This window comes from Uranotaenia lowii, chromosome 1 (assembly GCF_029784155.1).
Source record: "Uranotaenia lowii strain MFRU-FL chromosome 1, ASM2978415v1, whole genome shotgun sequence".
Lineage (NCBI taxonomy): Eukaryota > Metazoa > Arthropoda > Insecta > Diptera > Culicidae > Uranotaenia > Uranotaenia lowii.
This window is the reverse complement of record NC_073691.1, coordinates 214,335,257-214,358,625: the sequence shown is the minus strand read 5'-3', so window position 1 is coordinate 214,358,625 and position 23,369 is coordinate 214,335,257. Positions and strand designations below refer to the sequence as shown.

The window sequence follows — 23,369 nt, the reverse complement described above, 5'->3', positions numbered from 1 at the left end:
CGTATTATCATTTTCCATCTGAAGTACTCGTCTCAAGATGACATTTTGGTACTTAAAGCGACTGAAAATTTTTTCTTATGGGTTAGTTGAAACAAATTTCCATAGTTTTCTATATGTAGAAACTTGTTAGAAAAATGACTTTCACTAGCTTGGATTCTCGCCTATTTTCATTCGAAGAATGACTTAACAAGAAATTAGTTACTTTGTCTCTTTCGTTTTTTGTTTTAATTTTTTCCACTTTGATCATTTTTGGATACTGATTATTTTATGTGATTTTTGCTCACATGTTATTTTACAAAATACGATCGTTTCCTTATTTTCCTATATCCTCAAGATAATGGTAAAGCGCCAACTCCGTATCAGTCATCTACTTAGTCATTACTGCGTTTGTTCGCGTATTTTTTCCTGTGTCTCTATCTCAAATCCCCGCCTACTTTGCTCTTAGCTTAGTAGGTGATGTGGTGATGCTAATGCTGCCAAGCAGGCGGACGCGCATTCAAAGACTGACTGACACATTCTGCCTGTGGTTTTGTCAAAAGGACAAAAAGAGTTCAAAGCGTTCGCCTGTTATAGAACATATCTTATGCTTGTACGTTTATACGGATACATTTTCGAAGGTGGATCCCCGTTAATTTTCTTTAACAACTTAATTGGGTGCATTTTTCATTTCGCTCAAAAAGGTTGGCACCAGCCTACTCGGATGATGCGATAGCGGAAAAAAAAATGCTAAAATGAACCACCAACGCAGTATGCGATTTATCACGAGATTGCAATGTGCCTACTGTCACTCTTAGGAATGCATTTAATCCGAACTTTTTCCCTATTCTTTATTCGTTTGTGGCAGCGCCAAAGAATTTGTGTCAAAAGGGCATACGGTTGCTGCGGTTGCTTTTTTTTCGTACGTTCGTTTCGAAGACGCGTCTCTTTTCGGTTTGTTATGAACAGATCGTGTCAAGGCGATGATGAGAATGATGGGCGTTAGGCACTTGCTCAAGACGCGCGGGTGAAAGATCAACGGAAATGAGCTCGATTAAGTTTGCTAATAAAACGGAGATTATTCGCCCATTGAACAGCAGCGTCGACATCATACACAGTAGCGTAAATGGAGAGCAATTTCGATTAGACAGGAAGAGGCGAGAAGTAGGGCGCGGGGTTACTTCCTCTGCAATCTTTCTGTCGATGATGATGCAGGAGGGATGTTATCAGTAATTAGTAAACAGAAAATAAAACGACGACGCGCTCATTCAGCTTTCCTGCCCGAAGGGAGTTGAATGGAAATTAAAAATAAACATAAACAGAAATTGGATTGACGAGTGTTGCACACTGGCAAATGGCCAATACCGAGATAAGATAATAAGGAGCGCCCTGGTTTGGCTGGTGTCGCTAAGGTGACACCGATTCCGATGAAAGCATTTATCTTTAGTACCTACTTTTCTTACCTTTACGAGTACATACAATTGATCTAATGATTTGTTTTCTTATTTCTCCCAACAGGCTCATCATTGGCAGTGGAGGTTCACTTCGAGACACCAGACAGTGGATTTTTTCTGAAGCACTCGCCCCGGCAAAGTTCGGTGCCCAGTCCCTCCGGAAAGGGTCGATCGATATCGGATTCCGTGCTTTCTATCGATCGATTTACGGTCGTGCAAACTAGTCAACCAGTTTCGATACGAGCCAGCTATGGACCCTTCTCGACGAAACAAACCGTCCCAGCACGCTACATCGTACCGGACGTCCTGGAGTCTTCCATGGACGCCGGCCAGAATACGACGGCGGCCCTCATAGACCTGCAGCAATCGAATCTTCATCTGGACATTTCGGCACATCTAGTGAAAAGTAGCATACCACGGGACTCACCTGTTTTAAGGGTTCTTTTTCATGCGGGCGCTGATCCTGGTGGACATCTACAGCGACAGAAGATCTGCGTACTGCTGCACGCTTCCATCGGCAATAAGACACCACTCAAGGGACGCTGCATGCCGGAAGGTGAGGATGGCGTTTGTGTAGCGGAAGTTGTGATTCCCTCCAGCTGGTGGCCACTGCTTCCACCTCCGGAAAAAGATGGTCGACCGCAAACCCTACTCAAGACGCCGCAACGCATGGTGCAGGTGTCGTACAGCGTTTTCGAGCCACCGGCTCGGAGTCCCGAAATGTGTGAACCAAAAGTACAGATCCAACCGCTGACGCCGTTTGCCAAGGTTCCCCTGGTTCCGTCTCAGATGCCGTACAAGGAGCTGCGAGCCGATGACACGTTGACCATGATGGTACCGCAACAGTCGCTATACCCTCTGTCAAAAATTCATGTGCCCGTGTTCCTGCACCCGGAACCCGGACAGAACATTGCCGTTTTCATTGTAAGGTGAGATTCAATACCGTAATTTAAGCTATATTGGAACTACTCTTAGGAAAATGTTTAAATCGTAAAACTGGTTAAATGCATAGGTTTTTGTTTCTCTCTGAAGACTGTAGGTATAACTTTTTGCCCCAAGGAAAATCTTCCTCGAGTTGAGGCATCACTTTTAAACATAGGTCCGTTCATTGAGTGTTCAAAATAGATTTACCAAGTTTAAGGCAAAGTGTTATAGCTTCGCATTGCTTGAAGTTTAGCTCAAGGAGATGAATTTAAAAGGCGTCTGCCCATTTAGAATCCGTGCAGTTATAAACGTGTGTATTTTAAAAACTATTCATTTGATCGAAAAACTTTTTATGGAGGAAATGAAGGTCTTGATATGATATTTAATGAAAAAATATATATAAAAAAATGTCCGTTGATTTTAATAAATACTCTTACTTTATCATAAAATCTCTTTTTTTTTAACTTTGCACACTTTTATCAGTCATATTATTGATTAACTATTTTTATCACAGAAGCAAAACTTTCGCAAAATCATGATATTTTACACAAATCCATCTGGAAAAACCAATTGGAATCTGGTTGTTATCTTTTCATGAGTAGGCATCTCGAAGAATTTGGCCTCCTGAATTCGGTTTTAACATAAATTTCTTTGTCCATCAAAACACTTCTGTCACATTGCGTAAACACCGGTTGCACAGATTGCGAGCCATGAGACTACTAATTTTTAGTTATTTCCTGGATGTCTACTAGACTGGCAACACTTTTTGTCTGCCGGAAACGGATTTACTGCATAGTTAAGGGGTCTACAGTCTACATTCAGTAATTCGCAATAAACATAGTCTTTTTAGCCATATTTGAGATCAAGGATTCCACTTCGATGCTTGAATTGAACTTCGTGAGCATCCTAGAATGGCTCCTAATACTTCTTAATCATTTGGGCCAAAGTCAGAAAAAATGAACAGTTCATGAGTTTTCAAGTCGACAATGAAGTATTTCCGAGGCGATTGTGCAAAATTATTTTTACCATGTATTTTTGCATCGTAAATATATCTAATACTCTCTAACTCAAAAATCTTTAAAAAATAGGCAAGATAGTCCTTTTCATAATCAACACAAAGCTACTAAAGTTTTGCATATTTCTAGTAACGAAGCTATCACCGAAATACGGTGTCCGGATACTAAATTATCATAGCTTTAATTGTGATGTAGTAGGTAAAACAAATTTTATGAAGTGATTTTGTAGAGTTTTATAGTTTTTTTTAGGCATTTATGAGAGGTGCTCGAACGGAAAAAATGACATATTTTGTATACAGAGATCTCAAAATCGAAAAAAAGTGCATTTTAAAGCTTTCGAAGAATTTTCAGCTCAGTATTATCAATAAATCGTTAATTGGTTTAATATTGATTCTGAGATTCTTGTATACTACCATTTCAAATCTATAACCAAGGATATAGCGCCTTTATTTATTCGCTTTTGAAAAGAAATACAGAAAAAAAGAAAACAACATAATTAGAACATAAGGTAGGATTTAAAAGGTTTGAAAAAATACCATACTCAATATCATACTTTTCGATGTTAAATTAAGTTTATATCATATCACCTTCCTATTTGGGTAAGTTTTTTTTCGCACCTGCATAGCAGGCCATGCATCATTACAATTTTCGTCAACAACCTACAAGTCACGATTGGAAAAAAATATACTCTGGTCGAGAAATCTTTACGATCATCTTACTCACAGTGCATCGTCTATTTGTGATCTATACTCATATTTTCACTTCCCAGTAAATGCCAATTGAACTTCAAATCATATTTGCTTCTGCTTAGCAATTCGAAAACAACCATTTGGATATGGGAAAAACCCAACCGTCAAAAGAAAAGACACTATCGAAAAAGGATGTACGACGGCCGGAATCTACGACTAGTGGGATTTATTTGATTTTCTTCGTTTCAAATTTTAAATTCCCAGAAAATAACATATTTTCTAGTAAATACAATGGAAAAAACTTCCTCTCATCAGCTTTTAGAATCAAACTAGTTGCCCCTGATTGGTAACTTTCTTTTTACACTTCCATCAGAACGATCCCTATTATCCCAGGTACCACGTGGGTTACTGTATGGTTTATCTACCATATCAATAGTTTCCATCATACATATAAATTTACAAAAACACAAAAATTGCGGACAGAGAAAAAACGCGTGCGGTGCGTAAGAGTCATCGCCTACTTCTCTCTTGACTTTGAGACAATGTCATGCTGCCTTGGAGTTAAGAAGATCGTACAAGCTCTTAAATAGAAAACCTCATTGGAAGGAGTATCATTCGGTAACACCTCATTGAGGAAGTTATCGAAAATGACGATCTTCTTGAGGGCAAATAGAAATTACTTTGAAGAAGAACGTCAAAGATTCAGCAAATCTCAGAAATCAAAGCGCAACATTAGGCAGAAGTTCAAGAGCGTTCTCTCGAATCCAACAGTTCTGAGTTAACTCGGTGATCGTGTCCCTTTTTGGCTTCATTGCTTAGTTTACAGCGTTTACTCTAACGCGAGATTTTAAAAACCAGCTAACTCAAACGGTACCCACGTCAGGTATCAGAATGGGGGTAGGCTTAATAGCGGCACGTTATCCAAACATACGGGAAAATTGTGCCTAGCCTTTTTTTTTATCCAAGATTTCATCATTTACCTGAGAAACCTGAAAAACCTATAAAAGGAAGAAATAAATTCAATCTATTTAAGATGGCATAAAGCCTTTCCACTAGGGATTATTAGCATTAAAGCTCTTTTCTACATTCGGTAAGGAATGATAGAATGTTTTTTAAGTTTAATTTCTTAAACTCAGATTCGCTTAAAGCGTAAGATCCCAGAGTACGAAAACGTAGTCTGGCAAATGAGGGACAGTTACATATAAGATGGAAGGGATCTTCCACATCTGATTCACAACTACCACATACTGGAGATTCAGCACGCTGAATGTTGTGCATGTGATAGTTGAGTTTACAATGACCGGAGAGTGCTCTGATCAAGATGCTGCAATGAGATTTATTTAAAGTTAATAAGTAACTCGATATGATTGGAGATGGTTTTTCTAAAAATAATTTAGTTTGACGACAAGTGTCCAACTCTTCCCAGTATCGTTCATGCTGGTTAGAGGACCAAGTTTGAATTTGGTTTCTGAACCAACATGGTGATATTGGGACAGCCGGCTCTGGTCCGTAAAATTCCTTTTCCGACCCTGCTCTAGCGAGTTCGTCGGCGCATTCGTTTCCAAAAATTCCCTTATGTCCGGGTACCCATAGAAGGTTTAATCCATTGCCTTCAGCAAGTTCTTCGATTGCTTTCCGGCATGCGATTACCAGTTTTGATCTAGAACTGGAAGCACTGAGTGATTTGATAGCTGCTTGGCTATCTGAACAGAAATAAATTGTTCTGAACATAATCTTCTTTTGAAGTGCAATTTGCACTCCATACATAATAGCATATAGCTCAGCCTGAAAGACTGTACAATATTTTCCTAGAGGTTGAGTATATTCTATGTTCAACTCGTGACAGTAAATTCCTGCACCTGCACGGCCGTTTGATAATGAACCGTCAGTATAGAATACAATATGAGAGGACATTTGGTCCTCTACGAAACCTGATAACCATTCTTGAGGAGAAGGAAATTTGACTTTAAACCCCATGTAGGGAAAACTACTCGAGAGTGTTAAATCGTTTGGCGCTAGATTAAACTTGTTTAATCTAACTAATTCAGGCCACACATTTGTATGACTCGATGATCTTTCGATATTTCCTGACAGCCAGAGACCAACTGCCTGTAGACGAAAAGCACGTGAGAAGGCTTCCTGTTTTAGGAACAAGTGTAGAGGTTTGATAGAAAACAGAGCTTCTAGTGCTGCAGTAGGAGTTGTTGTGAACGATCCGGACATCCCTAAGAGACACATTCTTTGAAGGTGATTTAGTTTAGTCCGAACTGTTGCAACTTCTCCTTTTTGCCACCACACTAGACACCCATAGGCCAGAATTGGTCTTACTATTGTGGAATAAATCCAGTGAATATGTTTAGGTTTGGGTCCCCAGTTTTTTCCGATTGCACGTCGGCATTGTCCGAAGGCCATGCATGCTTTTTTGATTCTGAATTCAATGTGATCAGACCAGTTTAATTTGGAGTCAAGAATGACACCCAAATATTTAACTTGATTAGACACGGTGATTTCGGAACCATAAAACAGCAGAGGGCGCACCCCGCGGGTGATACGTTTTTTAGTAAATAAAACAATACTAGTTTTTAGAGGATTAACTGAAAGTTCTACATGAGAACACCATCGTTCAACAGAGCGCAGAGCTTGTTGCATTATATCAAATAATGTGCTTATGCACAAACCTCTTACCAGCAGAAGATAATCATCTGCGAATCCATAGGTTGGTATTCCACGGTCATTGAGTTTTCTCAACAAGCCGTCTGCAACTAGGTTCCACAAAAGAGGTGATAGTACACCTCCCTGTGGGCAACCACGTGTGCTAACTTTTGTTATTGAAGCCTGTCTTAAAGACGAATGAAGATTCCTGTTACTTAGCATTGCGCTAATCCAGTTAGTTATAATACTAGGCACTCCATGAAGTAGTGCCGCATCCATTATTGATGTAAACGAGACATTATCAAATGCTCCTTCTATGTCTAGAAATGCTCCTAGACATGATTCTTTCTGTGAAAAACTATTTTCAATATTATGTACTACGTTGTGCAGAAGAGTTAATGTTGATTTTCCTGTTTGGTATGCATGTTGTGTCGCATTAAGCGGATGTTGGACAAGGCATTCTTGCCTGATATGATGATCAATTAAACGTTCAAGTGCTTTTAATAGAAATGAACTTAGACTTATAGGACGAAAGCTTTTGGCTTCGTCGTATGATGATCGTCCCCCTTTAGGGATGAATTTCACGGCTATCTGCCGCCAAAGTTTAGGAATATATCCATGAGCAAAACTGCTTATCATTATTTTTCTTAATATGTGTTTGAAATGATCGAAACCTTTTTGAAGCAAAACTGGAAATAAACCGTCACTTCCAGGAGATTTGTATTGAGCAAAACCATCGATTGCCCATTTGATCGATTCTGTAGTAACTATTTTCCGAGCAAAATGCAAGGAATCTAGACTTCCAGAAAAGAACTCAGGCTCTATCGATGAATCTTGATCAACACATCCTGGAAAGTGAGTATTGAATAGACAACTTAATGTTTCTTCGTCGATTGATGTATAATCACCACTAGGGGTTTTAAGGTATGAAACCTGATAATCTTTTGATTTGGCTAAGACTTTATTTAACCTACTTGCTTCGTGCAAGCTTGAAATGTTTGTGCAGTAGCTCTGCCAACTTGAGCGTTCGGCAGCTCTTGTTGCTTTCCGGTAAGCTCTGCGAGCCAACTTGAAAGCATCAAAACCTTCCGTGCGCCTTCGGTTCCAAGAGCGTCTGCAGTTTTTTCGTAATTTACTGAGATTTGAGTTCCACCATGGTGTACTGTTTTTGTTGAATTTCAACGTTCGTACGGGACACGCTTCTTCATAAGAATTTAAAATAATTTCGGTGGTTTTTGCAACCACTTCATCCAACTCAGAAGGAGTAGTAATTTCAGGTGTATATCCATGAAATTTAATAGCAATATGCTCCAAATATAGGTCCCAATTAGTTGTTCTTGGGTTTCTGAATGTAATTGTTTCTAAAAACTCACCTGAGTGTTCAAAATAGATAAACCTGTGGTCAGAAATCGATTCTTCGTTAGGCACATGCCAATTTGAAATTTCCTGAGAAATTGTTCTAGAACAAAGTGTGATGTCAATCACCTCTTCTCTGTCACACCTAACAAAAGTTGGTTTATTTCCTACATTTAGAATTTCTAAATCAGTGCTGCTTAAATATTCCATTAAATTTAAGCCTCTCAGATTGATATCTGAGCTACCCCATACAAAATGATGGGCATTGGCATCACAGCCAATTACAAGAGGTATATTTTGTGATTCACAGAATGAAATGACATTTTTTAAATCATCCGTAGGGGATGATTGTTCATATGGTGAGTATGCTGAACAGTAGATGTATTTTCTATCAGGCAGCGAAACCTGAACGACGCAAATGTCTCTTGTTGTTAGATTGGGTATAAGTGTTGCATTTAAAGAATTGTTTATCAATATACATGCACGAGGCATTATTCGGGCACTAGTCATTCCAATTACACTGAACACAGTAAAGTTTGGTTTGAGCAAATTCCCTAAGTAAAAAGTTCCATTTCGGAAATAGGGTTCTTAGACCAAGGCGATTGATGCAGTTCCATTAAGGATTAAACGACATAAGTTAAGTGTAGCGGTTCTTTTGTGCTGCAGATTTATCTGTACAACCTTAATAGAAAGCATTTCTATCAAAGAATTCCACACATATTTCCATCACACACAAGAACCTCTGCACCTTCATATCAACGCATGAAGCGGGGTATCCCATACAGGATGAAAATTTAAAAATCGTGTGTCTAATCTGAATCCCACGAGTTGCCAGGAAAAATACGGCCCTTTGCACCAGTGCCTGGCTATAGTGCAGACCTTAACAACGTTCTGCTTAAGATAGGATTATTATACACCCTCCTACCCCCACTTTGGGGCCCGCAGGCACAGAACCACCTTGAAGCGGGTGTTTACAAAATTTAGGAGAATACAACTCGTGCATGCGCATTAATAGCAATAAGCACAATTGGTGAATCCTCCCTGAAGAAACTTGGCTTGGAACCAAGCCAAGGTTCCCCCCTCCCAATGTGAAAGTCGCATTTGAAGAATGACTAACGCATATGGGAAGTACTGGATAAGTCGCCTTTTACGACGTGGACCAGTATCCCAGTGGTAGTATTCTATAAGCCGCCACCACACAGCTTTTGGCTTCATTGCTTAGTTTACAGCGTTTACTCTAACGCGAGATTTTAAAAACCAGCTAACTCAAACGGTACCCACGTACTATCAGGGTCGTTTTTCATACCCAGGGGCCCGATAAAATACCACGTAGCGTTGGTGTCATAGTCAATGATACAATCTTAATTTAACACGATCTACTTTAATTTAAGTTTATACTTTCATGAAAATAACATATAATAACGTGTTATTAATTGGTTCATTTGTTCCTTTTTGTCTAAATGTAGAGCTCGAGTCAAGGCCGGTATGCGAATCCTGGGGGCCAGCGCCTCGTCCGAGGAGTGGAACGTCTCGGTCGAGAAGGAGAACACAAAACACACGGTCGCCCGAGTGACTGCCTTCCGTAAGGATCAGGATCCGGACAGTCCGGTTGCTTCTTCCTCCGGAAGTGGAGGGGCCGGCGTTGACGATGCCAATAGGTATGAACTCGATTTTATCAATGTCTCAAGTTAGATAAAAAATTATTGAAACTTTTTTTCGGTAGGATCCAAGAAGTGTTCTCGTGGCTGCTGGAGGTTGCCAACGATACCAAAGATCACTGGGATGGTGGTCGAATTGTGTGGTCCGTGAGCTACGTGCATGATGGGCCCAAAATCAAGGAACTTTCGGCAGAGGCATCGAACTCTCCGCACGAGGAAAGCCGCAAGAAGATCGTGGCCAAGCTGGAAATCCAAAAGGATGACATTCAGGCCGTGCTACCAATTGCTAAGGTAGGAAGTTGAAGACCATTGAAGTCTTATAAGATTAAACATGTTCATTATATTTATCACAGAATTGGGAGTTGATGAACACGGCTGTTTTGACCGGACGGCAAGTCTCGCAAGCTATGAAAGTTTTCATAGTATCGCAAGCTGGAAAAGTTGCCGACGTTACGTTGCAGAGTTCTTGCCATGCGGAGGATGAGAGTGTTATAAAGGTAACCGATAGTTAATTTTTTCAGGGTTAAGGATTGTCGTAAACCGTTTTTTTCACAAAAAAACATAGGTATCATCGTCCTGTAGTTCGGTCTACGTAGATGGTTCAGAAGCACGTGGATCATCGAATGCCTCTGTCCTGGTTAAGTATGGAACGTATACCGGTTTGGCGAAGTTCACAGTTTGGATGCCCGAGTTTCCTCTGGAAGTGTCCGTTGCAGATTTTCGTCTGTCACAGATCAAGGGTTGGAAGATTCCGGAAGATCACAATGTGTAAGTTGTCCATAAAATGAGCGTAGTGGTGCTCATCAGACTGTTAAACTTAATGCTTATTTTCTACAGAAGCGCCAACGGTAAGATCCGCCGACGAAAGCGAGCCTACGGTTGGAGTGGTGGCCATCATGGAGACGATTTTACCAATGGGGTTTCGACTGAGCGAAATGTGTGCCGGGCGCGGTATCAGCAAAGTCCTGTGGAGGTTTACGCCCGCTTCTTGGCGGTCGATCAAGATTCGGGTCGCGTGAGCTATCTGATCTCCAGAAGAACGGGCCTGAGAGTGACGGATCTTGTGCAACCTCTATTACGGGTAGCTGATCCAAAAATTGCTACATTAAGAGGCAGAACACTTCAAGGTCGAGCCATGGGAAGAACCGATGTGCAGGTTTGTGAAAACTTGTACCGTCTTTCGGAAGCATTTAATTATTCAATGATTTTTTGTCATCCAAAAGGTCCTCTCGCCCATCACTGGACGAGTGATCGGTGCACGGGAAGTCCGCGTTGGAAGTGACAAGGTCAGCCTGACACGTTTGCTGGTCCGAGTGGTATCCGGCCTACAGTTAGCGATCTCCAGTGACAACGCGATCGAGAATGGATACATTGCTGAGACTTCGGTAACCCGTAAGCTTACGGCCCAGTACCAAGAGGGTCTGCTGGACATTGATCTCGAGTTCTCTGATGGTTCGCGGACTCCACTGAGGTGTGTCGAGGGATTTTATCACTTATTTTGTAGAACTTTCTAACGTGTTTTAAAACTTTTTTAGGGATATCTCGGTAGATGACTATTTTCTGCTGGTGGAAAGCCTGGATACGGAGGTAGTGGCCTTTGCACCGATGCTTGCGTCTCACCATCCGCGGGTCATTGCCGTCGGTGAAGGTAACGGAGATTTGCTACGGGTTACGCTGCTTCTTTCGGAGGAGTGCCGACTGCGACGGAACATCCCGGTATCGAAGCAGGTGAGATGCCGTTTATGTAATGCTTACCTTTTTTAGGTTATATATTATTAATTGAGTTTATCAACAATACTGGAACCACAAATAGCTTAAAAGGGAATTATTTATCGGTAAAACAATAGTTTCAATGAAAACACATCGTTCGGAAGATCGATCGAACATTTCATTATTAAATTGGTGTATTTTCATTGAAACCCTAGAAATCTAAAATATTTGAGCTAACTTTAATCACATAGAAGATCGTTCATTTAATAACACTAAGTCATAAGGTAAAAGTACCAGTTTTCATATATGCTCTAATAATAAAATCATTGTCCTGTCCAGACTTGGATTAGCACTGCTTTGACTTTAGGACAGTTTTGGTGTCGCACACTCGCACAAACAGGAAATTTATCCTCACACTTACAGTAGGTCAATATTTCAATCTTTTTCGAGCAGCTCTTAGTTAATTTTCGTCAAAAAAGTCATGCTACAACGGGCCAGATACCCTCGCCGGCCTAGAAACTATCGTTTTTCAATATAATTTCCTATGAGATCCTGACTTTCCTTCTGGCTACTTTACTCTAGCACTTTACTTGGATAATCTTCTACAATGAAGTTATTCTACCCCGATATTTCAATTCAATACCAAACCAAACTGTATGAACCCAAATACGATAGGTCAACTTTTTATTCTCCAAGCCGTTTTTTTTATTCAGGGCCAGACCTAGGTTCCCTTGTTGAACTGTCATTCAGTTTTACTAGGTCACTCGCGTTGGTGTCGAACCTAGACACCTCTGTAATCTCTTGTGCCTACCACCTTTCCTACCCGCGTTGAATTGGGGTCCACACATTGAGCAACTGGCTGTAATCCTTTCTACCAGTACTGTAATTTGAATTATTACTAAATTTTATGATGTTCCAACCATGGGATCAGTTGCTATTAGCAACTGATAAGAGTAACCCCCCTCAGTCCAACTTCTTGTCCGAATGCTAGGCCCATAGACTGTTGAATTCAAAGACCAAGCAAGCAGGTTTAGTAATAGATCACCGCTGCCATTGTTCCGAGGAACATTTCACCTGTCGACCAAGTCTACCGGATTACGGCCCAACCTCCTCACAGGCCTGGGTTGCGGTTTGAGAAGTTTAAAACAGTGCTAGTCTCATGTCTGTCCTTATCCAAATTATCACCAGTAGTTTGAATAGTTCAACGCTTTGTTTGAGAGCATCCATCCAACAGATTTGATTTTCGGACTTTTTAGACGAGATCAAGAATTAAACGGATCTGTTGTATGTTGCTCGCTTAAGGTCACTCATCGAACACATTTTCTTAATTCAGCAACACATAATTTAATACACCCGATACCACACACAAAACCTTCACATTCCAAGTGCAGCTTCGAGTTGTTTCAAGAAAGTTTTCAGCTAAAGTCCAGTTCCCAATTGTTCTCCCTCAACTGCTAATCCACGCTGTATCGACACCAATGATGGTATCGTAATCGTTCAAATCTAAGTTTCTATGCTCAACGTACCTCCATTAGTCCCGATACATTTTTCGCTGGAATGTTTTTTTTTTATAAATGCCAGATGCCCAGAAACCATTCACTTATACCCGCTATTTTTTTAACGCTTTTGCAGGGAATGAAATCGTCGGTCGGTCCTCTGGTGAGCGCCCTCGCTTCGGTACAGGTGGATTTCAGCTCGACGACTTCGGGCGATAGTGCCGGAACCGGTGGCAATGGTGGCGGCCTTCGACCCGATACGGTCCAGAACGACGGTACCGTTGGACGAGAGCGCAAACCAAGTGGGCGGGATCTAAGTGATTTGGCTGATATTTTGATAGGTATCCCACTGAAGGATGACACCGGAAGTCAAGAGGGTCCGGCGGCCGCGCTGCAACCATCGCGGCAGCACCGGGGTGGTATTCCGGGCTACGTGAACAGCAAGAGTATGGTTTATGCGGACGCAACTTCACTAGAAATTGGCATGTACGTTCTGTTGGCGGCGTTTTGTCTGGCTATAGGGGTCTTTGTCATATCGTGTGTTGTGTACGCCTCGAAGTTCCGTCCGGTTACGATTGATGTGACCGGTGAGGCCAGCGTTCGGGATGGCATGGGAAATGCGTCTGTATTCGGTGGGGTTAACAAGGCTACGGAATCGACCACGAACGCACACGATTGGGTCTGGCTTGGGCGGGCTACGATGGATCGTTCGACCAATGGGCACGATATGAGTGGAAATCCTAGAGGTTAGTGTTCAGAAATCCAAGCTATTTAAAGTATTCGAGGTAACAGTTTTTTAACCTTGTAGATTCACGAATGCACATCATCAACAACCCGATGAATTCCAAGTATGGCGATGCGGAAGAAAGTATTGTCCAGGTGAATGGTTTCGAAAATCCAAACCACATTCGACTACCGTCGTCAAGTGCTGGCGTCGAAGGTCAAACGCAGCAGCTGGTGAATTCCTGCACCTACAACAAGCGGGATCGCCGAAGTAGGACTATTAGGTGAGTTTGCACCAAATCCAAATTAAAAGGTTTCCAAAATTTATACATAACTTTTTTGAATTTATAGTGAGGATGAAAAAGCACCGCCGCTTCCGCCGCACGGTATCCCGATCATTGAAGGCGTGGACTACCGTCCACCGGTTCCTCCTCATCGTAACATGGGTGTGACAGCCAATATTGCAAACCGAGTAAGAAAACTTTTGCACTTTTGTAAGTAAAGGTACCTAACGCCTTTGTCCAATTTTCTCAGGATCAACCCCCGATGATTCAAATGCGCAACCCGAGGCCGCGAGTTCATCCACGCTACGCCCGCAGCAGTAACACCGGAAGCTGCTCAACGACAAATCCGGCCTTTGAAATCCAGCTACATGGCGGCAATCCCGTTCAGCGTAATCTAAACTTCACCCAGCAGCAGATCAATGCAGCCCTGTTCAACAACAGTATTCCCCAGTATTCGGTACAACCGATCATCCGGCAGTCCACTAAGTCACCACATTCGTTCGAAAACATGGGCTTCTCGGTGATATCTCACCCTCAGCAACAGCAGCAGCAGCAACAACAGTCACAGCAAATATCACCCCTGGCGGGTCCATCCGGTTACAGCAGCCGAAATCCGGAAGATCTTCACATGGCCGAACGTCTGGTACAGCAGTGTGCCCAGAAGTCGGCCTTCAAATTTGACACCATCAACAACCAAACCAACAGGGTTGCCAACAAAGCAACCGTCGTTGCCATTGGCAACAGCAATCCTATCGCGGGAGGAGGAGCAAGCAACAGTGCGCCCACAGTTCAGACGACGACGGCCGAAATCAGTCCGAGGCCGGCCTCATCGACGGCAATGGTAGTGGCAACGGGAGTTAAAACGTTGGAATCGAGTTCCGACGATAACGGTGGCTTCGTGACACCCCCGGCCGATCAACAGCAGTCAAAGATTCCGAAGCCACCGCAGCCGCTGAAGCACAGTAAACCGACGGTCGTCGGCAATCCGATGTTCGCCAACACCCCGGACAGTGAGCTGGGGCCCGGCGAAAGCCTCGGCCTCGACGACCTAGATATGGACTACGAACAAATCATGCACTACTTCGACAACTTGAAGGTAAGGGTTTCGAGAAACACATGGGGCAGTTTCTTTTGAGTATGCACACACACATTTTGAGTTGATGGGTTAAAATAATGAAAATTTGAGCTGAATTGGCTGAGCGTATGGTGTGTACAGTTTTACAGGCTTTCGAGCTAAGGATTGGTTTCGAAAAAATGCAACAAACTGTATCCTAAATAAACTCTAATTTAACGTATACTGATACCTAACGAACTTGGCCAAGTATACTAAACGAAATACTTTAGAAAAAGACAAACAGAAACTTTCAGCCATCATTGTATACCAAACAAGAAAAACTTTAACTGACGATTCCCATAACTTTCGTCGTAACTGTAATTTAGTCTCATGTACTCTGTCAAAGTGCTAAGAACAATAAAGCTAACAATTTGCACCTGAACTAAACTTTTTTCGAAGCTGGCTTGTTTGTTTCAATTCAACTCAACCGAAGTTTTCGACTGGCAAACTTTGCCTTTATTCAATCGAAACCATAAACTGACGCTTTCACGTTAACTGAACCAAAGTTCCGCACAGGAAACTTTGCCATGAATGTACAGATATTCCTCGACTGGCAACTATGCCTTGACTGGACCTAAGTCCTCAACTAGACCGAAATCCTCAACTAGACCGAAGTACTAAACTGGGCCGAAGACCTTAACTGGATCGAAGCCCTCAACTGGACCGAAGTCCTCGACTGGCAACTATGCCTTGACTGGACTATAGTCTTCAACTGGACCGAAGTCCTCGATTGGTCCGAAGTCCTAAACTGGATCGATATCTTAAATGGTACGAAGTCCTCAACTGGACTGAAGTGCTGGACTGGCAACTATGCCTTAGCCGGGCCGAAGTCCTCAACTGGACCGAAGTCTTTTACTGGACCAAAGTCCTCGGCTGGGCCGAAGTCCTAAACTGAACCAAAGTCCTCAACTGGATCGAAGTACTAAACTGGGCCGAAGTCCTTAACAGGATCAAAGCCCTCAACTGAACCGAAGTCCTCGACTGGCTACTATGCCTTGACTGGACTTAAGTCCTCAACTGGACCGAAATCCTCGATTGGACCGATGGCCTCGATTGGACCGAAGTCCTAAACTGGACCGATATCTAAAATGGAACGAAGTCCTCAACTGGACCGAAGTCCTCGACTGGACCGAAGTCCTAAACTGGACCGAAGTCCTCGACTGGACCGAAGTCCTCGTCTGGCAACTATGCCTTGACTGGACCTAAGTCTTCAACTGGACCGAAGTCCTCAACTGGATCGAAATTCTCAACTGGACCGAAGTCCTCGACTGGGCCGAAGTTCTCAACTGGACCGAAGTCCTCAACTGGACCGAAGTCCTCAACTGGACCGAAGTCCTCAACTGGACCGAAGTCCTCAACTGGACCGAAGTCTTCGATTGGACCGAAGTCTTTGACTGGATCGAAGTCCTAAACTGGACCGAAGTCCTCGACTGGACCGAAGTCCTCGACTGGCAACTATGCCTTGACTGAACCTGAATCCTCAACTGTACCGAAGTCCTCAACTGGACCGAAGTCTGACCGAAGTCCTCGACTGGACCGAAGACCTAAACTGAAAAAAGGTCCTCAACTGGACCGAAATCTTCAACTGGACCGAAGTCCTCGACTGGCAATTATGCCTTGACTGGACCTGAATCCTCAACTAGATCGAAGTCCTCAAATGGACCGAAGTCCTTAACTGGATCGAAGCCCTCAACTGGACCGAAGTCCTCGACTGGCAACTATGCCTTGACTGGACCTGAATCCTCAACTGTACCGAAGTCCTCGCCTGGCAATTTTGTCTCTACTGGCCATTCTGCCTTTCGATTACTTACCATAAACACACTTTTGAACTACAAAAGACGAGCATTCTCATTCATCTTCTACTTAACTCGAATAAAATTATCCACCGGCTTGCTGTTTACATCATGCATTTCTTTCAAAAATTTACAATTTAAATGAAAAAAAATCATTCGTTGAAATTTTTCCATCGGAGCAACCAGAGATTTCCTCAAAACTAAAGCTGTTACGCAATTACAAGATGTCTATTAGGAAACGAAATACAGGAAAGACTGCCACTGTGAAAAATAGCATTTTGACTAACAGAGGAAATCTCTGATTGTTCGGAAGACCCACTGGAATGCTTTTGTTACTCACAGCTTGCGAACTGGCTCTGGTGGTTTTTTGCCAATATCCGCGATGGGAGTTATTATGCAAACACTAGCGACACCATGTCCTCCATAGAAGAGTTTAGATTAATTAGGGAGCTTTTGGAAAGCTTTTGAAAACGGCCATACATTTGTCCTAACTACAAATTGTCAAACATTTACCTGGTGTTGCGGATAAACTTAACAGATTGTGACGGAACTTTTGAAATGCAACATTACACTTTATAACAGTTTTACCCATCACTTCACTGTTTCAACCCATGTAGTTTTAAACTATAGATAAAAAATATGGGACTGATTCTCAGATTTAGAGTATGTAATTCAAATCTTGTCCCTTCCACAGGAATCGAATGCCTGAGTGCAGGAGATCATTGCAAAGATACGCGACATCCTGTCCACGTTCCAGCAGCAGTACCGGAACGTGGCCATCTCGCCCGTCAGCAGCCCGACGTGCATTCCCGGCATCAATGATCCGAACTTTGAAAAGTTTTTCGAAAACCTGAGCGAATCGTATGCCTGAAGCCGCCGTCGCCGTCGTCGCTAAGTTGTTGTTTCCAATTCGCCGAACCGAAGAACGAAGAAGCGTTGCCATCCATCCATCCATCACTGTGAGTCGCAGCTGCTGAGCTGCGCGTAGGATACATATATCGGAGGAGCTTAGCTTTGTGCGGGTTGGGTTACTATTGAATCTGGTTTCTGATTTCGTCCAAGCGGTGTGTAGTGGTATCCTGTTGTTGTGTTTGTGTTGTGTTCGTCATCGTCATCTCCCATCCAAAGCAGACATTAATGTGTAGCTGTGTCAATTATGATTTTGCTGGCAGCACTGGGGAAAGAAAGTGACAGCTGGAACATTCGCTAGTGTGTGTGTTTTTTATTTCCCGAATAGGGACGACGATGTGCTTTCTTCATCATCAGCGTGGTTTGTATTTCGTTTCGCACCTCACATTTCCTGTATTATAGAAACTGATCTCATAGGATTCATTATGACTGTTAGGCTAAACAAAGAAGAGAAAACCCAGTGAAAGCTGTTGGAAACAAGAATCGACGCATCTTTGCAGTGATCGCAAACTTCAAACTGTAAAAAAACAAAAATTGTTGAATATTTATATGGAAGAACATCAAAAATCTCTTTTTTTCTATTTGAGATTTATAGGTATTATCAAAGAAAAGGCATTAGTTGTACTTCCAATGCAAAATAAAAGGAAAACAATGTGTATAAAAGCTGTATCTAGAGCGAAAAGTAGAACGAAATTCACAGACAACACGCAATTGAAGAGCAAACATGCAAAATTACACTAAAATGAGAGTCTAAGGGGAAAAAATTGTAAACGTACTTACGCAATGCCTTCTTTGATAAGTGTTTAGTATTACTAGTTTGAGTTTGTTATGAATCATAGAAACACCCATACACACACAAACCCACAAAACGAACACACAGATACACACACGCTCAAGCTATCACAACTTAGCGATGCCACAGTTGAAAAAACGAATCGTGAAAGCAAAGTGAAAGAGCACGGTCATTTAAGTTAAGCTGAGAGAGATTATCGCAAAACCCAGTGGGTATTATTTGATCGGAAAATCAAATCGAAAGTCTAGTCATTTTTTAAACTAGTTTTTTTTTTTGTTTACGTAAGCTTAGAAAAGAAAAAATTACAAAACTGCATACAAACACTATCATTATAACGACAACAAAAAACGTATATATTATTGAAAAGAAGTTATCTAGGACTAAGTTGTAAAGGAAAACAAAAAAAATATAAACGCACTTGTATGACTTAACCGGAAACATATATGAAATACCATTTATTATTATTGAAGCTTTAAACAAGAAAGGGAAGTCATACTGAACAATGAAACGATTTCTATTATACATACTAACTAGGGCGATCTAAAATTGGCAGCACTGTTTTTTCGAAACTCGTTCGTTAAAAAATTGGTACTAAAACGGAGAAAAATTAATCAGCTTCATATTGTCATTTTTGCAAAAACAAATTAATCAAAAAAAAATAAAGAACTATATGAAAGGGAAACGATCCATATCAAATCACTGAACGCGTAAAAAGAGATGTGATTTTTTCTAATTGTGTAAATAGTGTTCAAAACCTTTGTGGCAAAGTTAGGACCTAATTTACTATAACCAAGCGTAGTGTTTAGTTCGACTGTTTTGTATCCTTCAAATCGAATGTCATATGATTCAAGTCTCAGAAGAAAAAATTGATTTCAAATTCGCAGAAATGAAAACGAGAAATCTTTTGCCATAATTGCAATTAAAATGCCACACCCACTCATAGATAAACAAATGGAGAAAACAACACAAACCTGTCTATACGGAAATTGATACCAAAAATTAGCTTGTTAAGGAAACAAAAAACTTAAAAAATCACTAGGCTTAAAAAGAGAAAAGCAAACGCAGGATTTCGTTCAAGCTAAAGGCAGAAGCAGTATGTAAAGTTAAGCAACCTAATAGGGTCGAAGTAATGTAAACGTGAATGCAAAAAAAACCGCTCGATGTTCGTTGTGTGACCTTTTTTTATGTTAAACAAAACAAAACATCCCTGAAAATCTGATATATGCGTACCTTCTATGCAGATAAGCCACATTTGAAGACCCACACACAAACACTCGTAAAAAGAAAAGATCACGAATGAACACTCACACTTTTAAACAAATGCAGAACAAAGTTTTCGTTAAAACAAAAAAAAACATCTTGTTTACGTTGTACAGTTTGTTCATATATGTATTAGTTTTTGCCTAGGGTGCCGATTGATTTCAGGATTGCCAGAGACACATTACATTCCCACAATTATTAGCCAATAGAACGGTTCGATTTGGCAACCCTGCAATTCATTTGGCCCCACACATCCAAATCATGTAAGTAGTGGTGTTCATGAGAAATAGACTGGCATAGCAAGGTTTTGTTTTTTCAATGTGTAAAACTAGTAAAACTGACAAACGAGAGTAATGCTCATTTTTTGTTTTTGTTTTTTTTTTTTCAAATATTACTAACTGGCTAATACTCTAAAGCAGGCAAGCATCTGATCGAAATGCAATGTTTGGAACCATACGTAATGTGCAGCTACGCTGAGACAAATCATTATCGCATAGCACTTAATAAAACAAAAAAGATAACTAACAAGGACAAACAGCAAAACAAAAACTACATCTATCCAACAACAAAAACCAACCAAACAAACAAAAATCGTATTTACTATCTACTATCTCCCTCTATTCTAATCTCACTATAGTGTATGCGCGCGCTGTTTTATGCCTTGGCTTCCCTCTTCCTCCTCCTTCTATTCCTATTCTTCAGTGCTTTAAAGGCCGCAGATTTAAACTAAAGATGACTTTGTAAAAACAAACCCACAACACCATAAATGTGCGAAACTGCTTGATTGGAAACGGTATTTTTTTCGTTGTTCTTGATTTTATGTAGAAGAAAAGCAAATGTCTAAAACTGGTTGAAAATTTTTGTTTAAATTCAAAAATCGAATGAAAGCCAAAGAGTGCCACATTCGTTTTTCGGCGTTCGGTTCAGAATATGATTCAAAGTCATAGTTTGAATCAGATAACATTTTTTTACGAGAATCAGGGTTAAGTTTGTGAATTCTAATGAAGCTTAGGGAGTTGGAAAGTTTTTCGCTAATCGCCCTGCACAAAGAATACTGGAAATGTGTTTTGGCATTTTTGGAATTTTTACCAATATTGCTGTCTCGAAACCAAAAATATGAACAATATTTTCCTTCTGATTTGATTCACCTAGCTCAGTTCAGTCATTTGATTCTCTTTAAAGCTTTTTCTGAAATTTTTCACGTAAAACGATAGCAAAATTCCCGAGAATTTTTTAAAATCACAAAACAAAAACATGTGTGCAAAAACAGATTCACATTCGCCTACTATCTGTACGTTAGAATTGATTCAACATATTTTTGATGCGTGACGTTCATTTCCTTTCTAGGGATCCTCAAAACTTTTTGTTTCATATTTTTTTTTTATAAAAAAAAGTTTTATAAATAAAAAAAAAAAACTGTAACCATCGTTTCCAATCATCTGTTTTGCACGATTCTTCCATCATTATAGCAAAAAAAAATCTACGGCAACAAAATCATGCAACCGAAAAAATCGACCAGCTATATGTATATTGTTTATGAAAGAGCTTGATTATACACGTATTCCGCAAAAATAGCAAAACAAACTATAAACAAATTGACAAACAGAAGTAAGAAAAAAAAACGTCAGTATATAGATATATAGAAAAATTTATCGCATACTTACAATAACAAAAATAAGATAAAACTAAAAAAAAACAAAACGGAAATGCAAATATTTTGTATTTGATATATCGTTGAAATGAAGAGGTACGATTTCTAAAAGTATTTATACAGTCAGAATGTGGGCCGGCAACACACAAAGAGGAAGAAATCAATTGCAGATCTGATGAAGCAAAAAAATAAAAATTAAAAGCATTTGGTGTTGAACTCAAACTCAATCGAAAATCTGTTGAAAATTCATGTACGATAAAAAATAAAGCAACTTGTGAAGGAAGAATGCAGATTTCAAGAAACGGTCGTGCGTGTTTAGTATCTATAGAGAGCCACCGCACATTTGGAGACACACAATATGGGGGCTAATCATTATTTCGATCTAGTTAGCGAGTCATACTGTAAACGTCATATTAAAGAAGAAAAAATAAATAAATAAAGGGATAGCAAACAAACAAAAGAAAAAAATCCAATCCAATCGAAGTATGCCATAGATGAAGTTTTGAGAGTCATATTCGGCCAAGCCAAAATGTGAACTCTCTCACTGACATTGCGCTGGGAGGGGCAAAATCGCGCGTTATGCAATGCAAAAAATATTTAAATTTAATTATATATAATGAATGCTGAAAACAAAACCTGCTTGAGAAATAAAAGAAGAAAAAAACACGTGAAACTCAATAACAAATTATATTATGCATACACATATATATTGCTGTTAAAACAATGCTCCCGACAACAAAATGCATACAATACAACAAAAAAAGTAAAACAAAAACATTCGTTACATGTGCGCATTATTCATTAAAAATCTAACAACAACAAAAATACTAGAACACTTTGGAACAAGTTCACCAGACATGAAACAATCACAGTATTATCAAAACGAATGATCGGAACCCACATGAACAATGCAAACCATCTTGATATTTTTTCTTGATATTTTCGTATCTTTCGAAAAACTTACTCCTCTTTTTTTCCACTTTGACTTTGTTTGTCCATTTTCCCGACAAAAAATATAAAATCAATCAGAACCGTGTTGCCATCGTCGGCATGTTGTTAACTAATTGTAACTTTTGTTTCGTTGATTTTGATCAACTTCAAACGAGCATCTTCCAGTTTCAAAGCCATGTTTTATGTTGGTTATGTTTTCCTCGTAGTATTTTACAGTTCATATATTAATATCTATCTATACCGAGAATAGGAACCGAATTAATTGCCATCTCAAAAACACTGACACACCACAAGTTACCACACCGAAAGAACAATTTTGACGTTTGTAATCAAAATTTGACACAAAAAAAAAACAAAACACAAAAACAAAATGGCAGAAATGTTAGTACACCTTCCCCCATCTCCTCATATCTCATCTTAGCATCATAACCTCATTCTACGCCTAATCGTGTCACTTTACATAACAAAAACAAAAACAAATAGCCGACAAAAATAATCGCTGCAGGTGCAAAACAAACACAATAGAAGAAATAAGGAAAAAAAAACATCATTATTATACCAATAACATACTCTACGTTTATTTTGAACTATCCTTTATCAGAAAACAAAACAAAAACTGTCCTCGTCTTGCATGAATCTTTCGATTAAGGCGCATTGAAAAAACTCTAGAGTTATGGATAGCTAAAAACAGAAGAAAATTAACAGATTGAAAGAAAAAAAACGAAACGTGTGTGCAAGCAAAGAGAAAATTTTCATGGGGATGACTCCACCCCAGAAAACGGAAGTAGAAAGGTATCGCCTGTTGTTTTGTTTTGCATTATTGTAATAACGACAACAACAACAACCAGAACAACAAAACGATTTTATTTAAATAAATTATTTTATTGATTATTGAGAAAAATGTGGAAAAATGAGAATGACAAAAAAAATATAAAAGCAAATAAACGAAAAATTATTTGT

General features: G+C 40.2%; 1 protein-coding gene across 1 annotated transcript; it reads left to right on the top strand.

Annotated features, from left to right (window-relative positions):
* Nucleotides 1–1,481: 1,481 nt before the first annotated feature.
* On the top strand, nt 1,482–22,780 carry LOC129738387 (transmembrane protein 132E; the record flags this gene model as incomplete). Its single annotated transcript, XM_055729567.1, has 13 exons — nt 1,482–2,359; nt 9,534–9,725; nt 9,791–10,016; nt 10,079–10,222; nt 10,291–10,493; nt 10,563–10,881; nt 10,949–11,196; nt 11,261–11,453; nt 13,068–13,677; nt 13,740–13,938; nt 14,006–14,126; nt 14,189–15,034; nt 17,540–22,780. Coding segments are annotated over 13 exons (4,194 nt in total), but the record flags the coding sequence as incomplete, so codon positions are not given.
* Nucleotides 22,781–23,369: the final 589 nt, after the last annotated feature.